We start from the raw sequence: 23,855 nt of genomic DNA, 5'->3' as shown, positions 1-23,855 counted from the left end.
ATTGAGCGAGTGAGTGCGGCGCTGTGATTCTTCCGACAAGGAGCCCAAACAACAACAACAACAACAACAACAAATAAACAAACAAGAAGCCGAAGAAAAACAAACAGAGGCTCCCTGCTCTGCGCTGGACTGTGATGGATTTAAACACCGGGCGTGTTTATTTTATCGGACCCTGAGCGGAGCATGAGCGCTGAATGCGGAGTCTCGCGGCCCCAGCGGCGCTCGCGCAGCAGCAGCAGCAGCACCAGCAGCGGCGGCGGCGCGCGGCGCTGCCAGATGTGCGGCTAGCTAGCGCCCAGATTAGCTTTGGGCAGAAAGAAGCAGCCAGCGCGGATTAGATTAAAACCGAGTTTGTGTGAAAACTCACTTTATCAAGTCTGAACCTGGCTTAGATGGATGTCAGAGGTTTCAGTTTAAAGTTTTTTTGGATTTTGGCCCCAGAAAGCGGCCCGATTAGCTTCAGCTAAGCTAACGGAGCTAATTAGTGGGCAGGTAGTTAGCCGGTGAGCTAACGCGCGCGAGGCTGAAGAAAATCCTAAAAGGCGCGAATTTCGCTGAGGTAAAGTCAGTGAGTGATTGTGAAGCTGCGCTGAGGCGAGTCGCGCCGGATTGTTTGAATTATTTACTTAAATATCGAGATATTTCTTGTTGGGACTTGTAGTTTAGCTCGTTCGCTAGCCGGACGAGCGGGGCGGAGCGGAGCGGAGCAGCCCCTCCGCGGTGGTTGGTGGGTTAGGCCGGTTCGTGTGTCGGTGTGACCCCGATGCGGTCGGTCTGGTCCCGCAGGCATGCAGCCGCAGCACGGCTATGATTTCTCCAGCGAAGAGAACAGCCCAAAATGGAGAGGCCTCTTCATTCAGGCGCTGAGAAAGGTGAGTAAAAAGCGGTGGAAACTCATCAACCGGGGAAATAATAAAACTCCCCCTAACCAGGTCTGGCCTGAAGTTGGCTTCTTTTTCGAATTTCTCGTTCCACCTTAAATGGTGCAGCAGTTACATTCTGGCGCCTGAGGATGAGGAGAATGTTGCTAACTGCTGCACCGTTTAAGGGGGAACGAGAGATTCGAAGAAGCGGAGCGGGAGGAATGTGTTTATATTATGATTACGATCTCTGAGCTGAGATTAAACGTTAGCTTGTTTCTGATAATAACAAGGCACGATAGCTTTAAACCAGTTAAAGTTCACCTTCATGATGTGCCATTTCAACCTGTTAGCTAGAGGTGGGCGAAATGGCAAAATGTCATCACGATACTTCAGGAAATTTTTTGTTACAATACACGATGTGTCACAATATTTATTTTTGTCTGATGAAAACTGTGAGTTCAATTGCTTGTAATCAACATTTCACACTCGTTTGAATCAAAGAAGCAGCTGGTCAGTGTTTTCAAGTACTGCTGTTGATGGTGCTGTTCTGTGTAAATTAGGGCTGCACGGTATTGACATAAAATACGACATATCGACGATACAAGAAGCGGTACTTATTATTAAAAGTGTGCCTCTGACTGGATGTGATGCAGATTTTTTTGGATGCATTAACAGAAATCTAACTTAATGAATGATTAAAGAAGAATCATTCAATACTATGCAAAATAAAAAGAAAATAAATACTAAAATCTGCTTAGATGAGGACAGTTTGTGCTGTACATTAGTGTAGTGAGGTCTCTCTAGCACTTTGTGTACGAGGTTATCTGATCTGTTATTGCTGCTCTAATGATGCGTTTATCGTAGAAGCTCATGACAATAACAATAAAAATACGATTTATCATACAGCCCTGGCGTAAAAGCTGCTCTCCTTTACCTAACCTTAACCGTAACCCTAAATATCAGCTTTGTCCTCTTTTACTTTCTTTAACGAAAGCTGTGAGTATTTTTTAGCACCGATCCTCATGTAGCGGTTAGAGCAGTCGAGTTTAATATTCGCACATATGAGACAAATCACTTTCGGATGTAAAACAACATTCGGCACTATTTTTACAAGGCTAAAGTTGGCCTTCTATTCGCCAGCTTCTTTTTCAGAATTTTCCAGTCCACCTTCAATGATGCAGCAATGTTACCGCTGCTCCATTTAAGGTGGAATGGGAAAATCTATATAAGAAGCTGACTTCAGCTTCATACTAATTTTGCCACGCTGTGGGCTTTACATACATTCACCTTTGTCTAGTTAGGGTTAGAAAGCAATATTGAGATCTGTCTATATATCATATGTTGTTAATTTCTGTTTTTACTAGTTTGCCAATTAAAAATATTTTAGGTTTACTTCAAATCAAATATTCACTTCACAACTGCATGTTGGGAAAAATAGAGTATAATTAGACCTGTAACTGGACTTAGCGCAGCACATTGTGTAAAATGTCGAATACTAATAACTGAATGCATAGATTTGACAGCCTTTTTGAACATGGTCTGTTCTAATTTATCAGACATCAGGAAAAATGATGACACATCATGTATCGTAAAAAAAACTTCCTGAAGTATCGCGATGTGAAGTTTTGCCATATCGCCCACCTCTAGTGAGAATGCACATGCACATCTGTAATATAAGCAAGCTAGATTAAGCAGGTTTATACATTCAGTCGTGTTTATGGTTCTCTTCTGTATAAGTATGTGTAAATGCTGCTGTGCTTCACAGAACTCTAACCTTAAAGATCAGCTTCTTTTACTTTATCTAACAGCAGCTACAGGTCTTTTTAGCATCATTTCTCATGAAGAGCAGAACCCACAGTGACAGAATGGTCATCTTTTTGTCATCCTGGGAACATGGGGTCCTCACAAAGAGATAAACACATACTGACACACACACTAACAGTGAAAAATACAGAAAGTGTGGATCTTCAGCCTGTGTTCGACAGCAACGTGACTACAAGTAGTTACTTAAGCTATTAATCTGACTGCATTTCCATATGTTAACATTTCCATTGTCAGTTTATTAGAGCGTTCTTAAAGCAGTATAAAAGTGCAGTCTTTGATACAAAAGTAGAGCTGGGCAAAATGGCAAAAATATAATTTTGCAATACGTAAAGAAATTTTCACGATACTCGAAATGTCACAGTATTTATTTTTTCAGACGTATGATCAGTTGGAACAAAGAAAAAAGAACCAATAGTGCAACATTTTAAAAATACTATCAAAACTGTTAACATAATGATTCATATTCAATATTTGGCACTAAATCCAGTCAAACGGGTCTAATTTTGCTTTCTTTATAATGAAACATGCAGTTGGTCAGTGTCTCCAAGTACTGATGATACACACGAGATGTTCAGCTTTAGACTTTGAAGACACACGATATATTCTGTTGTTACATCCTTGATTTCCCAGTAGTGTGGTGGTAGTGCTGCTGTTTTCCGAATCAAGTAGTGAGGCTGTTTTACTGATTTAGCAGTGAGCTAGCATAATGTAAACGTTACATCAGTTCCTCCTCACAGGCTATATATCAATTCACAACGATTATAAAATGCACTGCACTAAATTAGAGTACAGGGCTTATGCTGTATGTTTTAATATAAAATGTAGTTGGTCAGTATTCTTAAAATGCTGACAATACCCACAATATTCTCAAAAAATATATTGTGACGTAATTTATCATAATGATGAAATATCATCAGATTGTCAAGCCCTAGGTCACAAAAGGCTTTTCTGATCATATTGTGGATATCATGAATACTTAAAAACACTAACTATGTATGTGTTTGATTATGAGGAGTGAACAATTAGGCCTGGTTAATTGAGTTTATTTCAGTGCATAATGTTCTTTGATCATATTCTTAAAATGTGGCACTACTTTATCTGTTCCAGTTCATCAAATGCCAGTAAAAACAAATAGTGTGACCCGTTGTGTGTCGTGAAAACATCTTGAAGTACTGTGATATTGCATTTTTGCTGTTACCCTTCTCTGCTATTAAACTGAAGTTGTTATTTGCGTTCTGAATTTCAGATTTTCAGAGACACCTAATTTTACTATCAGGTTATGCAGAGCATAATGTGACCAGATAAAGAAGAGCTGTCTGTGAAGCAGTAAACTCTATGACAGAATTACGTACAAACTCAATGACAACATTATGTACGATTTCAAAGTATTTGGCAATAAATTTTCTGAAAGAAAACCATGGAAATTTTTTTTGCAACAAAAAACGATGTAGTAATTAAGTGGTTAAGATGTAATCAGAGAGGTTCAGAGCGGTTCAGAGTGGTTTGGTGTGAAACACTCTGTTCTAGAGAAGCTTACTGAGTCAGAACTGTTCACAGTGGTGGTGATAGGAACCAGACGTCCACCTCTAAAATCTCCCTCACAGAAAGTTACTACAGTAAATGGTTATGAATTCACTGCCTGATGACTGAGACACTGTTTTATGATAGTTTTGAGAACTTGAAATCCATTCATGGTGGAGGGATACATGCAGGGTGTTATGCGACTCAGAAGACTCGTGTAGGTTCACTGGTGGTTTTGATAGTAAATAAAATGTCTATATTTGTGTTGTAGTCATGGCGACCTCTGGTTCCTATCACCACCACTGTGAAGACATCTGAACCATTTCACACCAAACCACCCTGAATCACTTAAACGCTAAATTATGCAGAATTTTTTAAACATCAGTGGAATTTCCCTTTAAATGCTCATAAACACGTTGAAGGAATTATTGCCAAAATTGTCTCAGTTATCAGATTATTTGTACATGTAAACATACCCACTTTTCTCAGCTCTAGGTTTTCTTTTTGCAGCGTATGATTAATTTTAGATCTTTTTTTACCCTCTTTTTGTCTTTCTGCTTGAGTTTCACTCTCTTCTCTTATTTCTCCTCCTAGTTGTTGTTGTGCTCATTGGTATGTTGGATGGGAGAGACTATTAAAACCTGAATGAATGTATGTACAGTATCACTGAGTCAGGTGACCCTGGGAGCAGGTGCTGTATGTGTATGTGCACCCACGCTTGCGTGTTCTAACAAGTTTCTGTTTTTATACAACTTCTTATGGCAAAATAGAGCGAGACAGTGACGTCAAAACGGTCTTGACTCACTGTGTGTGTGTGTGTGTGTGTGTGTGTGTGTGTGTGTGTGTCTGTGTTTGTGTGTGTGTGTGTGTGTGTGTTTGTGTGTGTGTCTGTGTGTGTGTGTGTTTGTGTGTGTGTGTGTGTGTGTCTGTGTGTGTGTGTGTGTGTGTGTGTGTTTGTGTGTGTGTCTGTGTGTGTGTGTGTATGTGAGTGTGTGTGTGTGTGTGTGTGTGTGTGTGTTTGTGTGTGTGTCTGTGTGTGTGTGTGTGTCTGTGTGTGTGTGTCTGTGTGTGTGTGTGTGTCTGTGTTTGTGTGTGTGTGTGTGTGTGTGTTTGTGTGTGTGTCTGTGTGTGTGTGTGTGTATGTGAGTGTGTGTGTGTTTGTGTGTGTGTGTGTATGTGAGTGTGTGTATGTGAGTGTGTGTGTGTGTGTGTGTGTGTGTGTATGTGAGTGTGTGTGTGTGTTTGTGTGTGTGTGTGTGTGTGTGTGTGTGTGTGTGTGTGTGTGTGTGTGTGTGTGCATGCTTGACTCATGTGGAGTGTTTGTTTTTTTTCTCGCAGAGGGGTTTCCCTCTGTTTAATGGAGCTGCTGGCGTACCCATCGCCATGCCAACCAGCCAGAGACAGAAACCGAGAGACGATCAGCTACTTAGTCATTTTGCTTTTTGGTGGAAGAAACACATTTAATCACGCTAAGGAGTTTTTTTTAGAAATGAAGGTGTGGTGCAGTGTCAAAAAAATAGTAATGACTGTAAAGGGTTGTAAAAATTTTTTGTAAATCCAACTGTTGTCTTGAAAAGACAGTCATTTCATTAGAACACATAAAGAAGAATATAAACAAAAGTGCAATATTTATATAACAGTAGGGCTGTCACGATCATTAAATATTAGCCGGCAATTCATTGTCGTATAAAAACTGCAGTTAATGATTTAATTGTCTTGTACTTTGTATACATCTATTAAAATACAAGCCAAAAGTGTCCTTGTTGGCTTGTTAGCCATCCTATCTGTTGTAGGGCTACTAGGTTGTAGGGCTGCACGATATTGACAGAAATTGTGATGTTCGATACAGCTGTCGAATATCACAGTGATGATGGGAGAAGTGATACATTCTTATTAAAATAGTGCTCCTCTGGCTGGACATGATGCAACTGCAGACCTTTTTTTTGGATGTGTAAACAGAAATCTAACTAACCTCACCTTTAAGCAGATAGCAAGAAGGACAGTTCACTATTGTACAAAATAAAATTAAACACGAACAGCTGCTTAATTCGGAACTGAAACAGCCTCATCTCAACAGCTTTTTCTATAAAGGCTACACAAACAAATAAATATATATTTGTTTTTATGTAGGCACGCGGGAACGAATACATATTTTTGTGTATTTATTTGTTCATTTTTGTTTAGTTATTAAATATGTTTGCTGTGGCAGTAGCCTTTACTGCCTCACGCACTTAAAACACAGCACTGGTTGTGAAAACAGTCGTAATGTTTGATGTGTTTTTACAGGCTGTAGTTCAGGATGGAGGAATGTTCGAGCTGCTGTGTGCGATTTGTAATTGTTAATGGTTAATTTGCTCGTCTCCTGCATGAAGAGCAGAGTTTAATCCCAGCGCAGAGAAACTCTCATTAGGCTTCTAACGTTTGTGCTGTAATGTAATGAGGTCTCTCTGCCGCTGCGTGTGTGAGGTCGTATGATTTGTTATGTCATTGCAGCTCTAACAGTGTATTTATCTTCGAAACTTGTGTCATGATAACGCTGACGTGGGTGTGTGCACAAATGTCTCAGTTACACAAGCAAAGTAGTCGAGCAAAGCTTTTTTTTTTCTTAAGAGTGAAAATTAGAAGCGAAAAAACTCTATTCTGTTAGCACACATGCTAGAGAAGTTAGAATTAGCTACATAGCTAACAAATAAACGACGGTACACTCTTCAGCTTTCAGATGTATTGTCTGTTTGAGTGGTTGTTTGCTCAGGATACATGTGCTGCCATGGCCAGCTTTGCATTTCACATTACAGAAAATGCAGAGTGTCGTCTGCGGCAAGCTTTGAAAAGTGTAACCACACTTTAGACCGCTTTAGGCTCTCCACTGCCCTGACTGTGGGTTAGGCTCGAACTGACATTTCACACAGATTGGTTTAACATAGGTCAAATTAAAGTAGTCAGTAGTACTGACTGCAATCGGTTGTTACCCTTAAATGTACAGAGTTCGGTACTGACTATAGAGCAGAGCATCCACATGTAGAATGCTGACTTTTCACAAAGTCTGATTAAAATAAAATAAGCCAGAATAAATAAACCAAACAACAAAGCTGATGTTTGGTTTATTTATGATCCTCTATTAGCTTGTGAAAACTGTCTGAGCTACTGGGGCAGAAGTCGTCGGAGAGTCTCACGTGTTTGTTTAAATGTCACACGTAATTGTTTGAACAAGTTTGTTTCGTTTATAAATTGTGATTCTTAGCATTTAGATTCAATTTCAACCTATGTTTTTTTTTCTTTCTGTTGCAGTTGATGCAGATATGAGTCAGTACTCAGTGGTCACATTTTTACTCAAATAAGTATCAGAAGCTCAGTATTTAATTACACAAATATTGTAACATTGTGGAGTGAAATTACCCATAATTCCTTGTGTTTTGGTTCTGTTCATTTATTTCTTATTTTTTATTTTTATAAAAAACATGTTATTATTTTAACCACAATGTTATTTTCTGTTCAGATTCACAAGTTCAGCCTGTATTACTGTGATATAGGTGTACGGGGTCACTTCTGAGGTTTGGCCCCATCAGGACTGCAAGTTTGAATCCTGGTCAGGCCAAAAACTTCATTGCCGCTAATTTTTTCAGATACCAGTAAAGTCACGGGTCATCGATATCAGCCATTGTTAAAGACAGACCGATATATTGGTCATACTAGCCTATAGAAATCAAACTGAATATATATTTATATTAATCTCATTTACTCCACTGGACAGCAAAGTCAGCACTAATTTTCCTAATTTTGAACTAATTTCAAACCGATGTATTTATTGTACATATAGGTGATTTTGTGCGACGTCATTAAAATATTTGCATTTTACTGCATCTGTAACCCTATACAAATACATTTTATTTCTCTATAATGCTAATCCAATAGATCTTGTTACAATTACGGCATTTTACAAATGTTTACATATAGACATTGGCAGATATATACATGAAAAATATTGGAAATCGTAGGTGTTGCCTATGTTGGCAAAAAGTATTATATATTTCTGTACTTTTTCATGATACATGATGTTTAGCTTTTCTCATATATAGTAAGTTGGAACAAACAAAATAAAACCTGTAGTGCCACATGAAAAAATACGTAACAGCAATAATAAAACGAAGAAATTACAACTAGAGGTGGGCAATATGGCAGAAATATAATATTGCAATACTTCAAGAAATTTTAGATGCCTGATATGTCACGATATTTATTTTTTCAGACATCTAATCAGAGAACAAAGAGCCAGTAGTGCTACATTAAAAAAAAATCAAAAACTGTGAATACATTGATTTTTATTCATTGTGTTCTACAAGTACTGATGATCTACACGATATGCTTAGAAAAGCATACTGTATTGTATTTTGACATTATTTATCATGATAACGATATATATTATCATATTGCCCAGGCGTAGGATATCAGCATTGACCTGCAATTCACATATCGATGCATTTCTACTAATTATGCTGTCTTTCTAATAAAACATGCAGTTGTTTTTAAGTAGTGATGAAATGCATGATAAGCTCAGAAAAGCATATTGTTTATCATGAGATTTCAGTGTGTTTGACGTTCAGACTGCATTCAGAAGTAGCATAGCGCAGTTAGTACCAGTTGGAGTAATTTAGATTAAAATGCAGATTATCCTTCCCTCCCTTCCTTCTCTATGTACATATGAATTCTGTCAGCATAGATAGGGTTGTACTTAATGCATTAACACACACACACACACACACACACACACACACACATAGTGAAACCATCTTTTTCTGTGTGTGTAAGCCTGATAAAGAGATGGTAGGTGATGTAATGCTTAGTGAGTCACATCATGCACACATGTGCTCATGTTACCAGCAACCTGAGCGCGCACATACATAGAGAAAAAGATTTGTGTGTGTGTGTCTGTCTGTGCTGGTCAGTCTGAGTCTGAGTCTCATGCATAGCTTTAAATTACTTTTTAAAATGCAGAGACTGTAGAAACCTATTGTTGTGAATACCTTCTAAATGACCTGTCCAGGCTCCGCCCAAATATTCATACTTTCTACTGTGGTCACAGCACCAGTACCTGCATTTAGAGCCGGTTATTCATTCAGCCTAATGAGAAACTGCAGAACAGACTCAGTTTATATTACAATACCTACATTTAGAGTCAGTTATTTGTATAAAATTAGAGGCGGGTGGTATGGCACAAGTTTAATACTGCAGTACTTTTCACAATTTTCACAAATTTCAGCATACACAATACGTCACAATTTGTGTTTTTTCACACATATGGTCAGTTGGGACTGAGAAAAAAGAAGTAGTAGTGCTATATTAAAAAAAAATACTAACAAAAACTGTGAACACTCAGATTCAATTCCCATTCCCTATTCCCTTTTTATACGCTTGCAGCCCTGGAGTCCAGCCGCTTAGACCTGATGAAATTCTGTGAACATCACAGAATGTAGATCTGAAGTTCGTGAGACTGGAGTCTAAAGATTGAGCAGTCTTTACAGCCTTATTTGAAGCCTCACGAGCGTCATGGTTCTGCAGTATTTTTAAGTGATAGTAGCTTCAAGTTTTATTAGACATTTTTTTTTACACACATTAAAGTAACGGTACGTGTCCACTTGCAACTTTGCCTCACTGAATCCTGTTCATTTCAAAGGAGAGCTCCGCTGCATCGCACATGATGGTTTGCATTGTGGTGAAAAATTTCAGCTGATCTCAACTTTATGCAAATGAGCGTGGCCACCACATTGCGTTTAGCCAATCAGGCAAGAGTAGACTGGTGTGTCACACGTTATGAGTCCGCTGTACATATTAAATATGTAATCGTATAATATACAATAATAAAAATAATAATATGTGATATGTAATACAGGGGAAGTTAGGAGTGTAACGGTTTTACTGCCCTCTAAAGGTGTTTTCAGTCAGAGATTAGAACTTTAGCCTAGTCTTTTTTGTAGAATACATGTCTCAAAAAATTTACTTTTAAATTCATAACCCCCCCGTTTCACATTCTGTTTGTTGCTACATAAAAGTATAATTCTGAAAGCTAACAATTGTGCCAAATAATTGCAGTCAGCTTAAATAATTGTGACGGGACTGAATTGAAAACTGAAAACTGTATTAGATTCACAGTGTGTATCATATCGCAGCCCCTGTATCTGAAAAGATGAACATTAAATTGTAATTGTACATTTATATTATTGTATAATTGTATATTTCATTTTCAGAAAGGGGATCCTAGAATAGGAAAGTGTGTACATGCCTACACTTCACGCGCACTCTCTCCTGCACTCCTTTTTCATCCCTCCATGCTCTCTCTTCATCCTCTCTACCGATCCTTCTATCCCACACATCAATACACCACTGTCTGCTGCTATCATGCCCTGTCCCTGGAGTGTGTGTGTGTGTGTGTGTGTGTGTGTGTGTGTGTGTGTGTGTGTGTGTGTGTGTGTATGCATGCTCTGGGTGTCCCTATGGAGAATGCCTCAGTGCTTAATGGAAGAAAGCCTGAAACCAGACACCAGCGCAGAGAGCAGGACTGTACAGCCTGTCTCTCTCTCTCGTCTGTGTGTGCTCATGTGTGTGTGTGTGCTCATGTGTGTGTGTGTGTGTGTGTGTGTGTGTGTGTGTGTTTGTTTGTCTTGTTATCTCTTAACCTAATGGAAACTAACATGCAAAAACAGCCTGTTTTAAATTCATTGTTTTGTGATGTCACAAAAAGCAACTCCTTCAGATATAGCCCTATATCTGTTAGCTTCCAGTGGTTTAGCCTCACCCAGTCAGCCTAAGGTAGTTTAGCCTGCAGCAGTTTAGCTCAACCCATTCAGCCTACAGCAGTTTAGCTCCACCCATTTAGCCTACAGCAGTTTAGCTCCACCCATTTAGCCTACAGCAGTTTAGCTCCACCCATTCAGCCTACAGCAGTTTAGCTCCACCCATTCAGCCTACAGCAGTTTAGCTCCACCCATTTAGCCTACAGCAGTTTAGCCCCACCCATTCAGCCTACAGCAGTTTAGTTAAGTTATAAGGAGTGTTTCAGTCTATACTGCTTTTAGAATTAGACACAATACAGGGCTACCAGTCAGAACAGACCTCATTTACATATATCAGTTGTAAAGGTATATTAACATATACAGGCCATTTAATTTGATCTGAGCAGATATTACAGATCTAAAGCTCTTCAGATATTACATACATTTAGTCTTCTGCTGTCTGTTTTGATTGTCTGTTTGTCTGGTAATGATGAAGATCGTGTTTTTTTTTATCCTGCAGTTCTCATCATTCTGAAAATGTGTATCTGTTCTTAACTTATGACAATAAATGCGACAACAGTTATTAAAGAAGATTAGATTAAACTGCAGAAGTAGCTTTTTTTTTGTGATGGTGTTAAAGAGTTAAGAAACACTGTCAGATGTGGATGTCGATCAAGTCGGCATGGATACCGATCTAGTAAATTAAAGTTAAGAAGAATTTTTGTTTCTTCTCCTGTAAAATTGCTGTTTTAGAGAAATAAGTTTTTCTTTACGATAGCATGGACAATATATGTCCAGCTGTTTCTATGACAACACAACGCAGCTACCACTTCTCTTTCAGTTTCTACACAACACCCCCCCCCCAGCCTCTTGTTTTACTGCAGAATCTTAACAAACTGCATTCCAGTAACAGGCCACATCCCTACAGAGAGAGAGAGAGAGAGAGAGAGAGAGATATAAGTGTAATAAAGACTACTATTTTCCACCTGAAATAGTGTTGAGTAGGGATGGGTGATGGGTAAAATGAAATGGATGATATAAAAAATATGGCTTTGTATTCAGAGTTCTAGTCGACTTTTTGTGAAGGAGCACTTCTGATATCAACAGTACAGGAGCACACAGAAAAAAATCATGAGCACAAACCTCTTTATTTTTATGTATCGCGGCTGTCCAAAGAAAGCAGGTGTCTCCAGAATGGCAGCTTTGTGGAAGAAGGCAAATACTTCTATACCTGTGATGTAAGTTAATGTAAAGAGATTTTGTTCCAGGCAGTTTTGGAGCATTTCTGGTGGTCCATTCTACATGAAATTTGTGCACAAAGGACAGCTGCCGAACTCAAACGATGTAGAAAACTAAAAATAGAAAAAATGGAGATATGTGGGTGTTTTTGGACAGTAAAAGTATTTTTTGTGAGTGAGTGCGAAAGAGCAAGTGAGTGAGAACAAGCGAAAGTGAGCGAGAATGTGTGTGTGAGAGTGAGTGAGAATGAGTGAGTGAGCGAGCATGAGTGCATGAGAGTGTGTGTAAGTGAGTGTGCTGTTAGTGAGTGCGTGTGTGTGAGTGTGTGGTGATGCCGCCTGCTCTGTGAAGTGCTTTGCATCATACAACAAAAAAGGAGCAGAGCGTTGCTATCGTGACACAACCTCGTTGCTCTGATCTGTTAATTTTACTGAAGAAGTAAAAGGCTTTGATGAACAGTGTGAGTGAAAAGACTCACAGAACGCGCCCGTGCTTTAACGCTGCCGCGCCGTTTTCTCTGCAGGTGCAGCTGCAGGTGCATCCGAACCTGTCGGCTAAAGAGGACGCCCTGCAGCACATAGAGGAGCTCATACTGCAGCTACTGAACATGCTGTGTGTCAGTCAGCCCAGAACCGTCCCAGATGTAGAGGTACACACACACACACATACACAGTTCTTTTGTTGCCCATAAAAGGGCACACACACGTTTATGGCTTTGATAGTTATCTTGCAAGAGACCTGAAGACTGAAAGCAAAACTGTTGCTTTTATCTGTTTTTATTTATAGTTTGAATTGCATGTTGCCATTTTAATCTGTCTTTTAAATGTTAACAGTTGTTTTGAGCTTTTCTGTTTGTCTTGAGTATAGCTTATATATTTAAAGATTCTGTCTGTAGTTTAAAAAAAGATTCCTCTGCAAATTCCACATGCAAATTAAAGAAAAGGTGAAGATTTGTTTTTCTAAACTGTGAAACACAATCCCATTTTAATTTAGACAGTTAAGCTCAGTACACATTTCTTTTTAATTAAAAAAACTGAAGATCTGCTTTGATACTTCTGTTTGTGTTACTGTCTCTGCCTAAGTTATACCAGAGACGTTATAAAGGAGGATGCTGTTTGAAATATGATTGGGAAAGCTCTTAACACTTAGCATGGCATCTGTTTTTGAGCAAAGTCCCACCCTTGAATAAAAAGAGCCAATTGGCTTGTTGTTTAAGCTGCTAGCAGGAAAAGCCCCCTTCAGTTGCAGAGACAACGTGCATGCACATTTAGGTCTCTCTCCATTCAAAAAGAGAGGAGTCAGGTGTTGTACGAGTGGAATAACTGCCCAGCAGCGATGCAACATAGCCGTCAAGTTTCATTTCATATGAGGACTTTTATACTCTTAATTTTCATTGTTTTATTTATTTAAGCTTGTACTTTCATGAAGCATAATATATAAATAAAGTTTATTGTTATTGTGTGTGTGTGTGTGTGTGTGTGTGTGTGTGTGTGTGTGTGTTTATTCAGGAGCGCATCCAGAAGACGTTTCCTTACCCCATAGATAAGTGGGCAATGGCTGATGCTCAGGCAGCCATAGAAAAACGCAAACGCCGGAACCCTCTACTGCTTCCCGTGGACAAAATCCACCCTTTACTGAAGGCAAGACACACACAGTTTCATTAAGTGTAATAAGCATTAAAGGTGCAGAATATATTGGCGACTGATGTGTTCTTCGCTGATAAATAGGAAATTTTCATTGTCATTATTGGTCAGATATTTTTTAGCTCGTGCACACATTAAAGCACTAATGTATTAGCTAGAATTCCCCTGTCTTCGCACAAATGGAGGGATAACTTCACCACCCCATTCACAGGAGGTTTGATTCTCCATCCAGACAGTCATAATGACTGTATATATGAAGCACATGACTGCCAGGCCAAAGAGAGTCTTTTTAACTCAATATGTCAAAATGCAGATTTTGAGTTATAGAATTTAAAACATTTCTGAGCTGTTATGGTAGCCAGTGTGTTCTGTCTTCCTGCTCTAATGATGTAAAATACAGCCATTCATTTGAACACAACAGCAATAAAAAGCTGCTCAACATTAACATTCCTCTATAAACTGACATACACAGTTGTTTGCTTGAATTTAATTTGGAAGCTGAAAGGAAACTTGGCTCGTTTTTTCCTTTCGCTTTTTGCAACCACTATCATGTCATGAACTCCTATGAACACTCACCGAATAACATGCTCATATGCTGAATAGTGAGTGGATTATTTACAGCAAATCTGTGTAAATCTAATAGGTGATCATTGAACGTTATTTTGTGTATGTTGTGCTTTTATTTATTTATTTATTTTTTAAAGTGGTCCTAGAGATGAACATGCTTACTGATGTGTTTTCTCTCCACAGGAGGTGTTGGGATACAAGATAGACTACCATGTCTCTCTCTACATCGTGGCTGTTTTGGAGTACATATCAGCAGACATTCTTAAACTGGCAGGAAACTACGTGGGCAACATTCGGCACTATGAAATTAGCCAGCAGGACATTAAAGTGTCCATGTGTGCAGACAAGGTCAGAAATCTACCTCTGTCCAGTTAAAATGATGTTTAAAATGAATCCTGTGAAGTCCTTTCTGCTAAAGGGATATTAAAAACACATTAAAATGATATTTTATTTTAAACATCATATAAACATTAATCATACCAAAGTCAAATTCCACTGTTGAAGGAGTATTTCACTGTTTTTTGTTTGTTTTGTGTTTTTTTAATGATGTGTTTTTTTGGAATGCATGCTCCTAAAGTAAGACGGTGCAAAAATAATCTCCCATACACCTCCATGGGGCAGAGAGGAGGAGAAGAGAGCATTGTACCTAATTTAGAAACTCACTTAATATTTCACTAACGTGGTGGCACAGTGTTCTCCCACACTTGGGCTGTTTTTTCCATCTTATGATTAAACCTCATAAACAACAGAACGCATGAAACATTATAACCTGCCTGGATGTATTTGTTGAATGTTGTGGGTGGTTAAACTTTACTCCATCATTACGTTTTGGTAAAAACATGCTCGTAATTCATGCAATAACTCAAAGGTGTTATGTCATTCAGTGTTTTATGTTTGCGGTTGTATAAGACTATTTTAACCCCAAAGTGCATGTGGTGTAATAATAATAATAATGCTAATAATAATAATAGTCATAAAAGGTAATAATGGAAATGATTAACATCATTTAAAGAGCAGCTTTCATACAAGTAGCAGCTCAAAGTGCTTTACAACACATCTTAAAAGTAAATAACGATAAAAAATGAACATTAAAAAAGTGGAAAAATAAACGCAAAGAACAAAATGCAACATTAATTTGCCCTTCAGAGGTCATTTATTTACTGTCTTCTGATAACATTCGTTTGTGATATTTGCAGGAATTAAATGTGTAGATATTTCTCAGTGTCTGGTTTCTGATCGTTTGTGTTTGTTTGTCAGGTGCTGATGGACATGTTTGACCAAGAGGAGGTGGGGTTGGTGTCTCAGTGTGTAGAGGAGGTCTCCTCCACAGGTGAGCTCACCTACGATGACCTGGTACGTCTAGAGATCGCAGAGGAGCGGCAGTACCTGCGTGAGCTCGACCTCATCATCAAAGTGTTCCGCAAAGCCTTCCTGTCCAACAGCAAACTCTTCACACCTCAGGTGAGTTCTCTTCACCTGTTCAGAGCCAACTTTCTGGACCAGGTCACACCACACTGGCCTGCTCAACGACCTCAAAGCGATAGTTCAGTGAAAGAAAGATCTTTCATGCTGTCGCTTTAAAGGTAGATCAGCCAGGACACGTTTGGTGTCTGAAGTTTGCTTCTTCAGTTTTTCTCTGGAGCTTTATTTTATTTAATTTTATTTTATTTTATTTTTTTATTTTATTATTTGCACATAAGTTACAGTAAATACAAACAAAACAACAACATTGAAAAGGGAGAATGTGCAGGAAAAGTTAAAAAAAAAACCCAGAAAGAGTTTGTACAAAGTACTTTTCCTCAAAGAAAAAAAAATTAATTGAATTAAATGAAAAACAAACAGACCAAAACAAGCACAAAAAAACTAACACATATTTTGGTGTACATTTAGGTTTGTTAGAGTGAGAGTAGATAGTTTGAACCTGTTTTTTGAGCAGTGTTTTAGACAAGGTGGTAAACAGTTCTAAATTGAAGGCCCACAATGAGAGTGTGTAAACTGTTCAAGTGACGTCCTAAAGAAAACTGTATGGAGGTTATCAGAAGATCTACTGGAGTAGTGAACCTGAAAGTTGCATTGAAAGCTGTTTTCAAAGCAGTCAGGAAGTAGCGTGTTAGGCTAATACAGCTAACAAGCACAGGGTGCTTATACTACACCAAGTTTCTGTTTTATTTTCTTCTCCTTATTTTGTATCAGTTCCTTTTCACATTGTGATTTTATCCTAAAGGGTAGGTTTGGGCGCGTTTATGTTTTAGGTATGCAGTTAGCACTACGCTAACTTGTGGGGTATAAGCTTCCATTACATGTTAGCTACATTAGCCACGTTGCTCCAGCTCCAAACTAAAGGGGCAAACTTTAGACACCAAGTATGTTTTGGCTGCTGGACTACATTTCAGAGTGTAAAATTGATCTTTTTTGCCAAACTGTCACTTTAATTCAGCAGTTTTTTCAACTTTGGCTTTCTGGTGCCAGGATTATTTGAATTAGACAGATTTTTACTCTTTTTTGTAATCATCTCTTTTTCTTTCTCTGTAGGATGTGGAGGTGGTGTTCAGTAATATTCTGGAGGTCCATGAGCTGACGGTGAAGCTGCTGGGTCTAATAGAAGATGCGGTGGAGATGACAGCAGATGGGAGTCCACACCCTCTGGTGGGCAGCTGCTTTGAAGATCTTGCTGAGGTACACTTTCAGATGTCTCACTTTCTGTAGGTGTAGATTTTCTGTACAGTGAATTTTTAAATCCTGGAAATTTTCTACACAGTTTTTGCACTGCAGAGTCAGACTGGCAGAAACACTTAAAAAAGGGTGTCAGAAACTCTCTTGCATACTCTGTGAAAGTATGTGTATGCATGAATTAATTTATCAGCATAAATGCTTCTGTTTCTGGAAGTGCCTTAACTTGATGTACAAAGATACACTTTCCAAGTAACCAGTCGAGCACTTCGGTAAGTAAGGAAGTAGCTCTGGAAAAGAATGTAAGCTTGTTAGGGAAGCTCCAACAGAGTTGATCACTGTGATGCTCCTACTGGACTTACAAAGAAAACAATACATCCTTTACAACTCGTACAAAATGCAGCAGCATCCTAACAAAAACCAAAAAAGAGCTGCACTGTCTGTATTGTTCAGGATAGATTTTAAATTTCTGCTACTAGTTTTTAAGGCTCTAAATGACCTTAAAGCACCGCTTACATCTGTCTGTTTATGTTCCAACACGTGATCTTGGATCACTGACCTTCTACAAACACCTTCTGTAAAATACAGAAAACATGGAGAGGCCTCGTTCAGTCGTTACGCTTCTAATGATGTGGCGTTGTGACAGGGTCAAAGGGAGAGGAAAAGGCAGCTGAGTAACTGATTAATTGAGTAATAGAAAGATTAATTGATCTCTCTCTCTCTCTCTCTTTCTCTTTCACTCTGCAGGAACAGGCCTTTGACCCGTATGAGACCCTTTCACAAGACATTCTCTCCAAAGAGTTTCACGAGCACTTCAGCAGCCTCATGTCCCGTCCAACTGTAGCGCTGCACTTCCAGGTAATCACCAGACACTGCAGCCTGATTCAGGGACGCACTGATGTGGGATTTCTGGGCCAGAACGATAACTGAACATTTTACTTGCATTTTTGCATTACAAGTTCACACTATAGTCCTCATATAAAGGGCAGTTCATGTAAAGTCCTATTCGGTCAGGTTTATTTTAACATGAAGAGGTGGGTAACATAATTATTGTCTGTGATTTAATCCTGTCCAGATCCACCATGTTAGTCATTTTTGACTGACAAATTTGATTTTATGTGGTGAATTCCCAAACCACTAATGATGCTAACGATGCACTACATTCACTTCAGAAAGAAAACAAAGTAAACAAAATAACGGCTAACTTTTCTGCAGTGAAGGCGGTATGTAAATTGAGTAGCCACTCCCATCTCTGTGATTTATAATGAGATTTATTGTCCTGTGCGAAACATAAACGTTGCACACTCCCTGTGGTAAACTGGCATCACCCACGTTCCCATGGAAAACTAATGTGCCGAATACGGTTTAAGACAGGAAAATATAAACTGTAAAGATGCTAACCGCCTTATATTTTTTACTAATCAGAGCGGCTGTAGCACACTTTTTCAAGTTGGATATGATTTTTGATTCTGAGGTTAAGATTCAGTTATGTTTTTCAGCTCCTGTTGCGCCACCCTCGAACAAAATACACCCCAAAAATCACAACCTCTACAGTTTATGCGCTCGTCAGGAAAAAAATCAGTCATTTGATTATGGGTGTGTCTATAACATGAGTCCCGCCTCTCCACACCCACTTTACTTTGATAGGCTGCACCCAGATGTCTGGTTGTGAGCACTGACAGTGGTTTCAGTGAAAGAGGGTAAAACAGGTGCTCTGAAGAGAGAGGAAGTCAGCCATACAGCTTTACCATTTTCTTCACTTCTTCTACAAGTTTATTTTGAAATAACATAGTAGTAATATTATTATAGAGGTGGTGGTGTTCAGTGCATTTATTGCTGTATTTCAGCTGAATATTTGTTCCAAACTGCTGTTCTATTTTATATCAGACACCTCTACTCTGATTGGCTCACTCATGTGTCTGTCACATTCATGAGCAGCCCTCCCTCCACTTCACCTCAGTGTAGCTAATGTGTTTAAACAGAGTGCTTTATAAATAGAACACTGCTCTCTGCACTGGGGTGTGAGTGTGGGAGAGAGAGAGAGAGAGGAAAAAGAGAAAGAAAAGGATTTGAAAGAAAGAGGAGAAGTGAAGGAGAGAAAAAGAGAGAGAAACGAGGGGAGGGAGAGAAGTAGAAAGGAGAGAGAGAAAGAAAGAACGGGAGCGAAAGGAGGAGGAGGAGAGGGGAGGAAGAAATAGAAAGAAAAAGAAGAGAGGAAAAAGAGAGTTTAGAGATTTTGGATTTGTTCCGTTTTTCTGCCTGTGAGCTCAGACAGGCTGTCTTTATTGTGTGCGAGCGGCTGATCAATAGTTTTATGTGAATAGAGCTTGCATTCATTTCAAGGAAATGTAAGGAGTGTGTATGAGAAACGTGACAGCTCTGGTGTGTGTGTGTGTGTGTGTGTGTGTGTGTGTGTGTGTGTGTGGTAGAGAAGCAGCAGTAGATTATTGATTATTGGGGGTTGTCGTGGGAGTCTGTGTCGTGGTTAAAGGGATGCTGTAACAGGCCTGGTTTCAGAGAAAATCACTGAGAGAGCTTTAGAAATAAACAGAGTTCACATTTTATTATAAAGAAATGCGCTGCTGGCGTTAATTATATGACTAAATATTAAACAGTCCTTGACCTTACTGTAATATCTCATGCTTTAATTGCTAATTTGCAGAGATTACTACAGGGAGAAAAGCAAAGTGGTGCATCGCATGAATAACACAACACAATAGTATGGTTCCTCTTTGGGATATTTAAATACTGATTGTTTACAAAGTCACTGCAAGTCAATGATAGTAAACCCTCTTGCTACCTAAAGTACTGTATGGACTAGATTTGTTTTACATTAGAATGGATAATATCATTTTACCGCTGTTTCTCAGTGATTTAAGATTCTGGCGCTTTTTGAATACTGTAAAACAAACTGTATGGCGATACGGTTGACACACTGCGTTCCCTTAAGACAGCACAGTCAGTTGGCTAAAGGCAGTAATGGTTAAATCAAACATTTAGACATTTTGTATTAATTTTCTGAGTGAAGATTTTTACGGACATTTTACAGAGGTCCTGTGGTAAAATTACCACGCCTCCCCATGGAAACTAATCGTGTCTGGATATTATTTACAGCCCTATTCAGAGAGGACTAGCTTTACATGAGGAGGTGGGGTGATGTAATTTTTACCAGTGTTTATCGGTGATTTTCATTCCTAACCGAATGCGCCATGTCAGTCATTGTAACGGCCCACACATTCTCACTTCAGTAAAGATTCCAGCGCCTTTACCTGCTATAAAACAAAGCATAAAGCTTATATCGACAAAAAGTTTGATTTTATGTGGTGATGTTGTAAATTCCCAGCGACACTCTGCGTTCACTAAAGACAGCTGATTAGTGAGATGGTCAGGGTAAACGAAATAACGGCTAAATTAAATGTTTTAACATTTTTTCTAATATTTTTTTCTTTTTTTTTTTCTACTATTATTTTTTTTTCTTTTTTTGAGTAAAGGCAGTATGTAAAAATCAAGTAACCACTCCCATCTCTGTCATTTGTCCTGAGATTTACTTATCCTGAGTGAATCCGTCATACCTTTTGTGTTGAAATTACCCATGGAAAACTAATCGCCCCCAGTAGTACTTGTCTCTGACATCAACAAACATCCAGTATGCTAACTGCAGAACGACACACAGTGATCTCATGAATATTTAAGGCTTTATCAGATGCATAAGTGCTATGTAGGTTAATTAGTTAATTAATTTCTCCTTATAAAGTGATCTCCACGCTGAGACACTGGTCTTAGCTGTAGGCAGTCTAGCCTTGTCCACGAAGCTTGACTGAAGGTTTTGGAGAAAATATTTAATTGGGATTTTCTTGACCAGTGTTTTGATTGTGGTTTTAAATAGCGATTATTTTTTTATAAATGCCTGTTATTTTGGCTAAGAAGACCAGAATATCCATGTTTTCTGGCTTGAGGCTCGAATGCAGGCCGTGCTGTTCCAGGCTGGCAGTTAGTTGTGGTTGTGTTGTCATGTACACAGCGCATGGTTTGGTTGCTTCTGATTGATCTTATTCATCCAAAGGCTAAGCTCCATGTTAAGCGGTTAAATTTACCCACTTAACTGTAATACAACTGCATCTCTTGCAATTTGAAAGATGCACTCATGATGTTGGTATAAACACATGTAATCTTACAGCCCTGACTAAGGGTGCAAAAACACTAAACTGAGGGTGCATTGCATGCCTTTGCTCCCCTGTAGAACCGGGCCTGTGCTTTGATCTCACTCTGGCACACATAGTCACACACACATTGTCATCCCCAGCTTTATCCCCTCTCAGATTACTGTCCAGTCCACCAGAGACAGATCTGACCCCTCCTTCCTCTGTATGTGTGTGTGTTTTACAGTCGATTGCTGAAGGCTTTAAGGAAGCTGTGCAGTATGTTCTCCCACAGCTGATGATGGTTCCTGTCTATCACTGCATGCACTACTTTGAACTTCTGCAGGTCAGTATCACTTACACTTTCATCATTTAAAGGGCCCATCCCACAGAGAAATGAAATTTCCTCTCTTTTTTAAATAATACAAATTTTAATGTCATGTTTAAACTAAGTTTCAAAATATTGCTTACTCCGCAGTAATCATACAGATCAAATATGGAAACTGAGCTGCAAAAACAGCCCGTTTTAGCCCCACCCACTCACACTGAAGTTATAAGGAGTGTTTCAGCTTGGACCACCTTTTGAACAAGACACTATCACTGTTGCACCAAAACCGTATCTGTATTGTTGCCGATACTGGCACTCAAACGCAGTATCGGCGATGGGGACACTGAAACCTCTGACACCATGAAGCAATTTCTGATGCACACAGAGTCAGAGTTGAACATCATGTCAGCGGTGTGGGTTTCACAAGAAGCAGTAAAAATGCTCATGGCAAAATCTGTAACGCCCATTGTTTTGTGGGGAAAACACATTTGCTGCTACTGACAGCATAAAGACAGTGAAATTTACTAAACTCCTGCAGAGTCTGATGCTCAGAGATGTCAGCACGAGTGAATAGAACACACATATCCGACAAATGACTTTAGAAAATCAGATTTGAAACAACAGTCCGCTCCGTTTTTGCCAGAGAAGCTGTGCAATCGATCCGCGGTTCAGATGGAATTCTTGTGTGTGAAAGCAAACCAGCGATAATGAGGACATCCCTCAAACAAGCCCAGAATCAGTGCTGGGTGCAGACTCAAGTATTTGGGACAAGTGTGAAAAAGTCCTTGGTGTCAGCTCAACTTTAGTGAACGCTAACATCAGTTGTTAATGTAGAAACTGTGTCTCCACAGCAACTGCAGGAGCGGAGTGAGGACCAGGACGACAGGGAGTGTTTGAAACAAGCCCAGACAGCCCTGCTAATTCTTCAAAGCAGCATCGAGCGCATCTACGGAAAACACCAGCCGCGTCGCAAACCTGGGTAATACACACACACACTCTCTCTAACATACAGGAATTAATTTCCATCCCACTCATGTAGGAACTAAAGGCCTTTGTTGTAGAGGGTGGGAGATATAGCAAAAAATATATCACAAGATATATACGATCTGCATCCCAGCAGTGCCACGTTAAAAAAATAATACCATCACGGCATAGTGTTCTACACACTGCTGCAGTAAATCCAATTAAACAAGATTAATTCTGCTGTAATTGTAGCCAGAGTTCTTTAAAGGCGCAATGTGTAAGATTTAGTGGCCTCTAGTGGTGAGGTTGCAGATCGCAACCAGCTGAATCCTCCCTCACCCCTCCCTTTCCAAACGTGTAGTAGAACCGACGGTGGCCGTCAGGTTTTCTGCTGTCCTCTGTCCTGATTTCATTTTGCTTCTTCATGTTTTCTCTTCTTTGACGGTGAAGATTCACCCTCTCTCGCTTTTTCTTGTGCTAAATAACAAGTCTGATCCTCCATTTGTCAAAATTTGAGTTCTCATATTTCTCACAACACAAAACAGTCACCAGCACCGGCAGCGACCACAGATTCTTCCTCTTTCTACATCTTCTGACTGGAGCTACAGCGCCACCTAATTCAAGCTGCTGCTTTAGGCGCCCTCTAGAGTCTGTGTGTGGTTTGTCCACTCTGGGCTACTGTAGAAACATGGCAGCCTCTGTTGAAGAGGAGCTGCTCCCTATGTAGATATGAAGGGCTCATTTTAAGCTAATGAAAACACAGCGATTTGTAGTCACAGGTGATGAAACGCTAATGAGAACATGGCTTTGTTACTATATTCCATTTCTGCAAATAGATCCCCCAAAGCCAAAGTACTGATGGTGTAAACGATTTAATCAAAAAAGTATAATGTGATGCAGTTTATCACATTAATGTTAAACATCTTCATTATGCCCACCGCTGCTTTATTGTGTACTGTCTATGAACAAAACGTTAAATGAATAATCAATAATTTAGCTCAAAAGTAGTCTGTCAGCCAAGACATGTTTGATGTTTGCTTCTAGTTAATGCTATGTTAGTCTGTGGGGGTATGAACTTGCTTTTCAGTGGTTCCCAATCCTCATCCTGGGACCCTTTTATTGTTTTCCTGTCCTACCACACCCGTTCAAACTCACTGTGTTGAGAGCAGGGAATCTTTAAAACATGCAAACTCCAGGACCAGGACTGGGCACCATTGGGTTACTTGTTAGCTATATTAGCCTCGTACCTCCAGTGCAGAGCTAAAGAGGACCAAGACTTCAGACACCAAATATAACATGGCTACATCTGGACTAAAGGGGGTAAACAGTGT

At 39.3% G+C, this 23,855-nt stretch overlaps 1 protein-coding gene across 1 annotated transcript in view; it reads left to right on the top strand.

Annotated features, from left to right (window-relative positions):
- sos2 (son of sevenless homolog 2 (Drosophila)) overlaps positions 1-23,855 on the top strand; it is a 34,428-nt gene continuing 10,573 nt past the window's right edge. The window contains exons 1-9 of the mRNA XM_036575267.1: positions 1-872; positions 12,738-12,863; positions 13,723-13,854; positions 14,608-14,772; positions 15,682-15,885; positions 16,957-17,100; positions 17,842-17,952; positions 21,481-21,579; positions 22,413-22,540. Coding sequence (XP_036431160.1) covers positions 789-872; positions 12,738-12,863; positions 13,723-13,854; positions 14,608-14,772; positions 15,682-15,885; positions 16,957-17,100; positions 17,842-17,952; positions 21,481-21,579; positions 22,413-22,540 — 1,193 coding nt within the window. The 5' untranslated portion in view covers positions 1-788. The remainder of the gene's footprint in view (positions 873-12,737; positions 12,864-13,722; positions 13,855-14,607; positions 14,773-15,681; positions 15,886-16,956; positions 17,101-17,841; positions 17,953-21,480; positions 21,580-22,412; positions 22,541-23,855) is intronic.

This window comes from Colossoma macropomum, unplaced genomic scaffold (genome assembly GCF_904425465.1).
Source record: "Colossoma macropomum unplaced genomic scaffold, Colossoma_macropomum, whole genome shotgun sequence".
Taxonomy (NCBI): domain Eukaryota; kingdom Metazoa; phylum Chordata; class Actinopteri; order Characiformes; family Serrasalmidae; genus Colossoma; species Colossoma macropomum.
The sequence above is the reverse complement of the archived record's forward strand: the minus strand, read 5'-3'. Positions and strand labels throughout refer to the sequence as shown.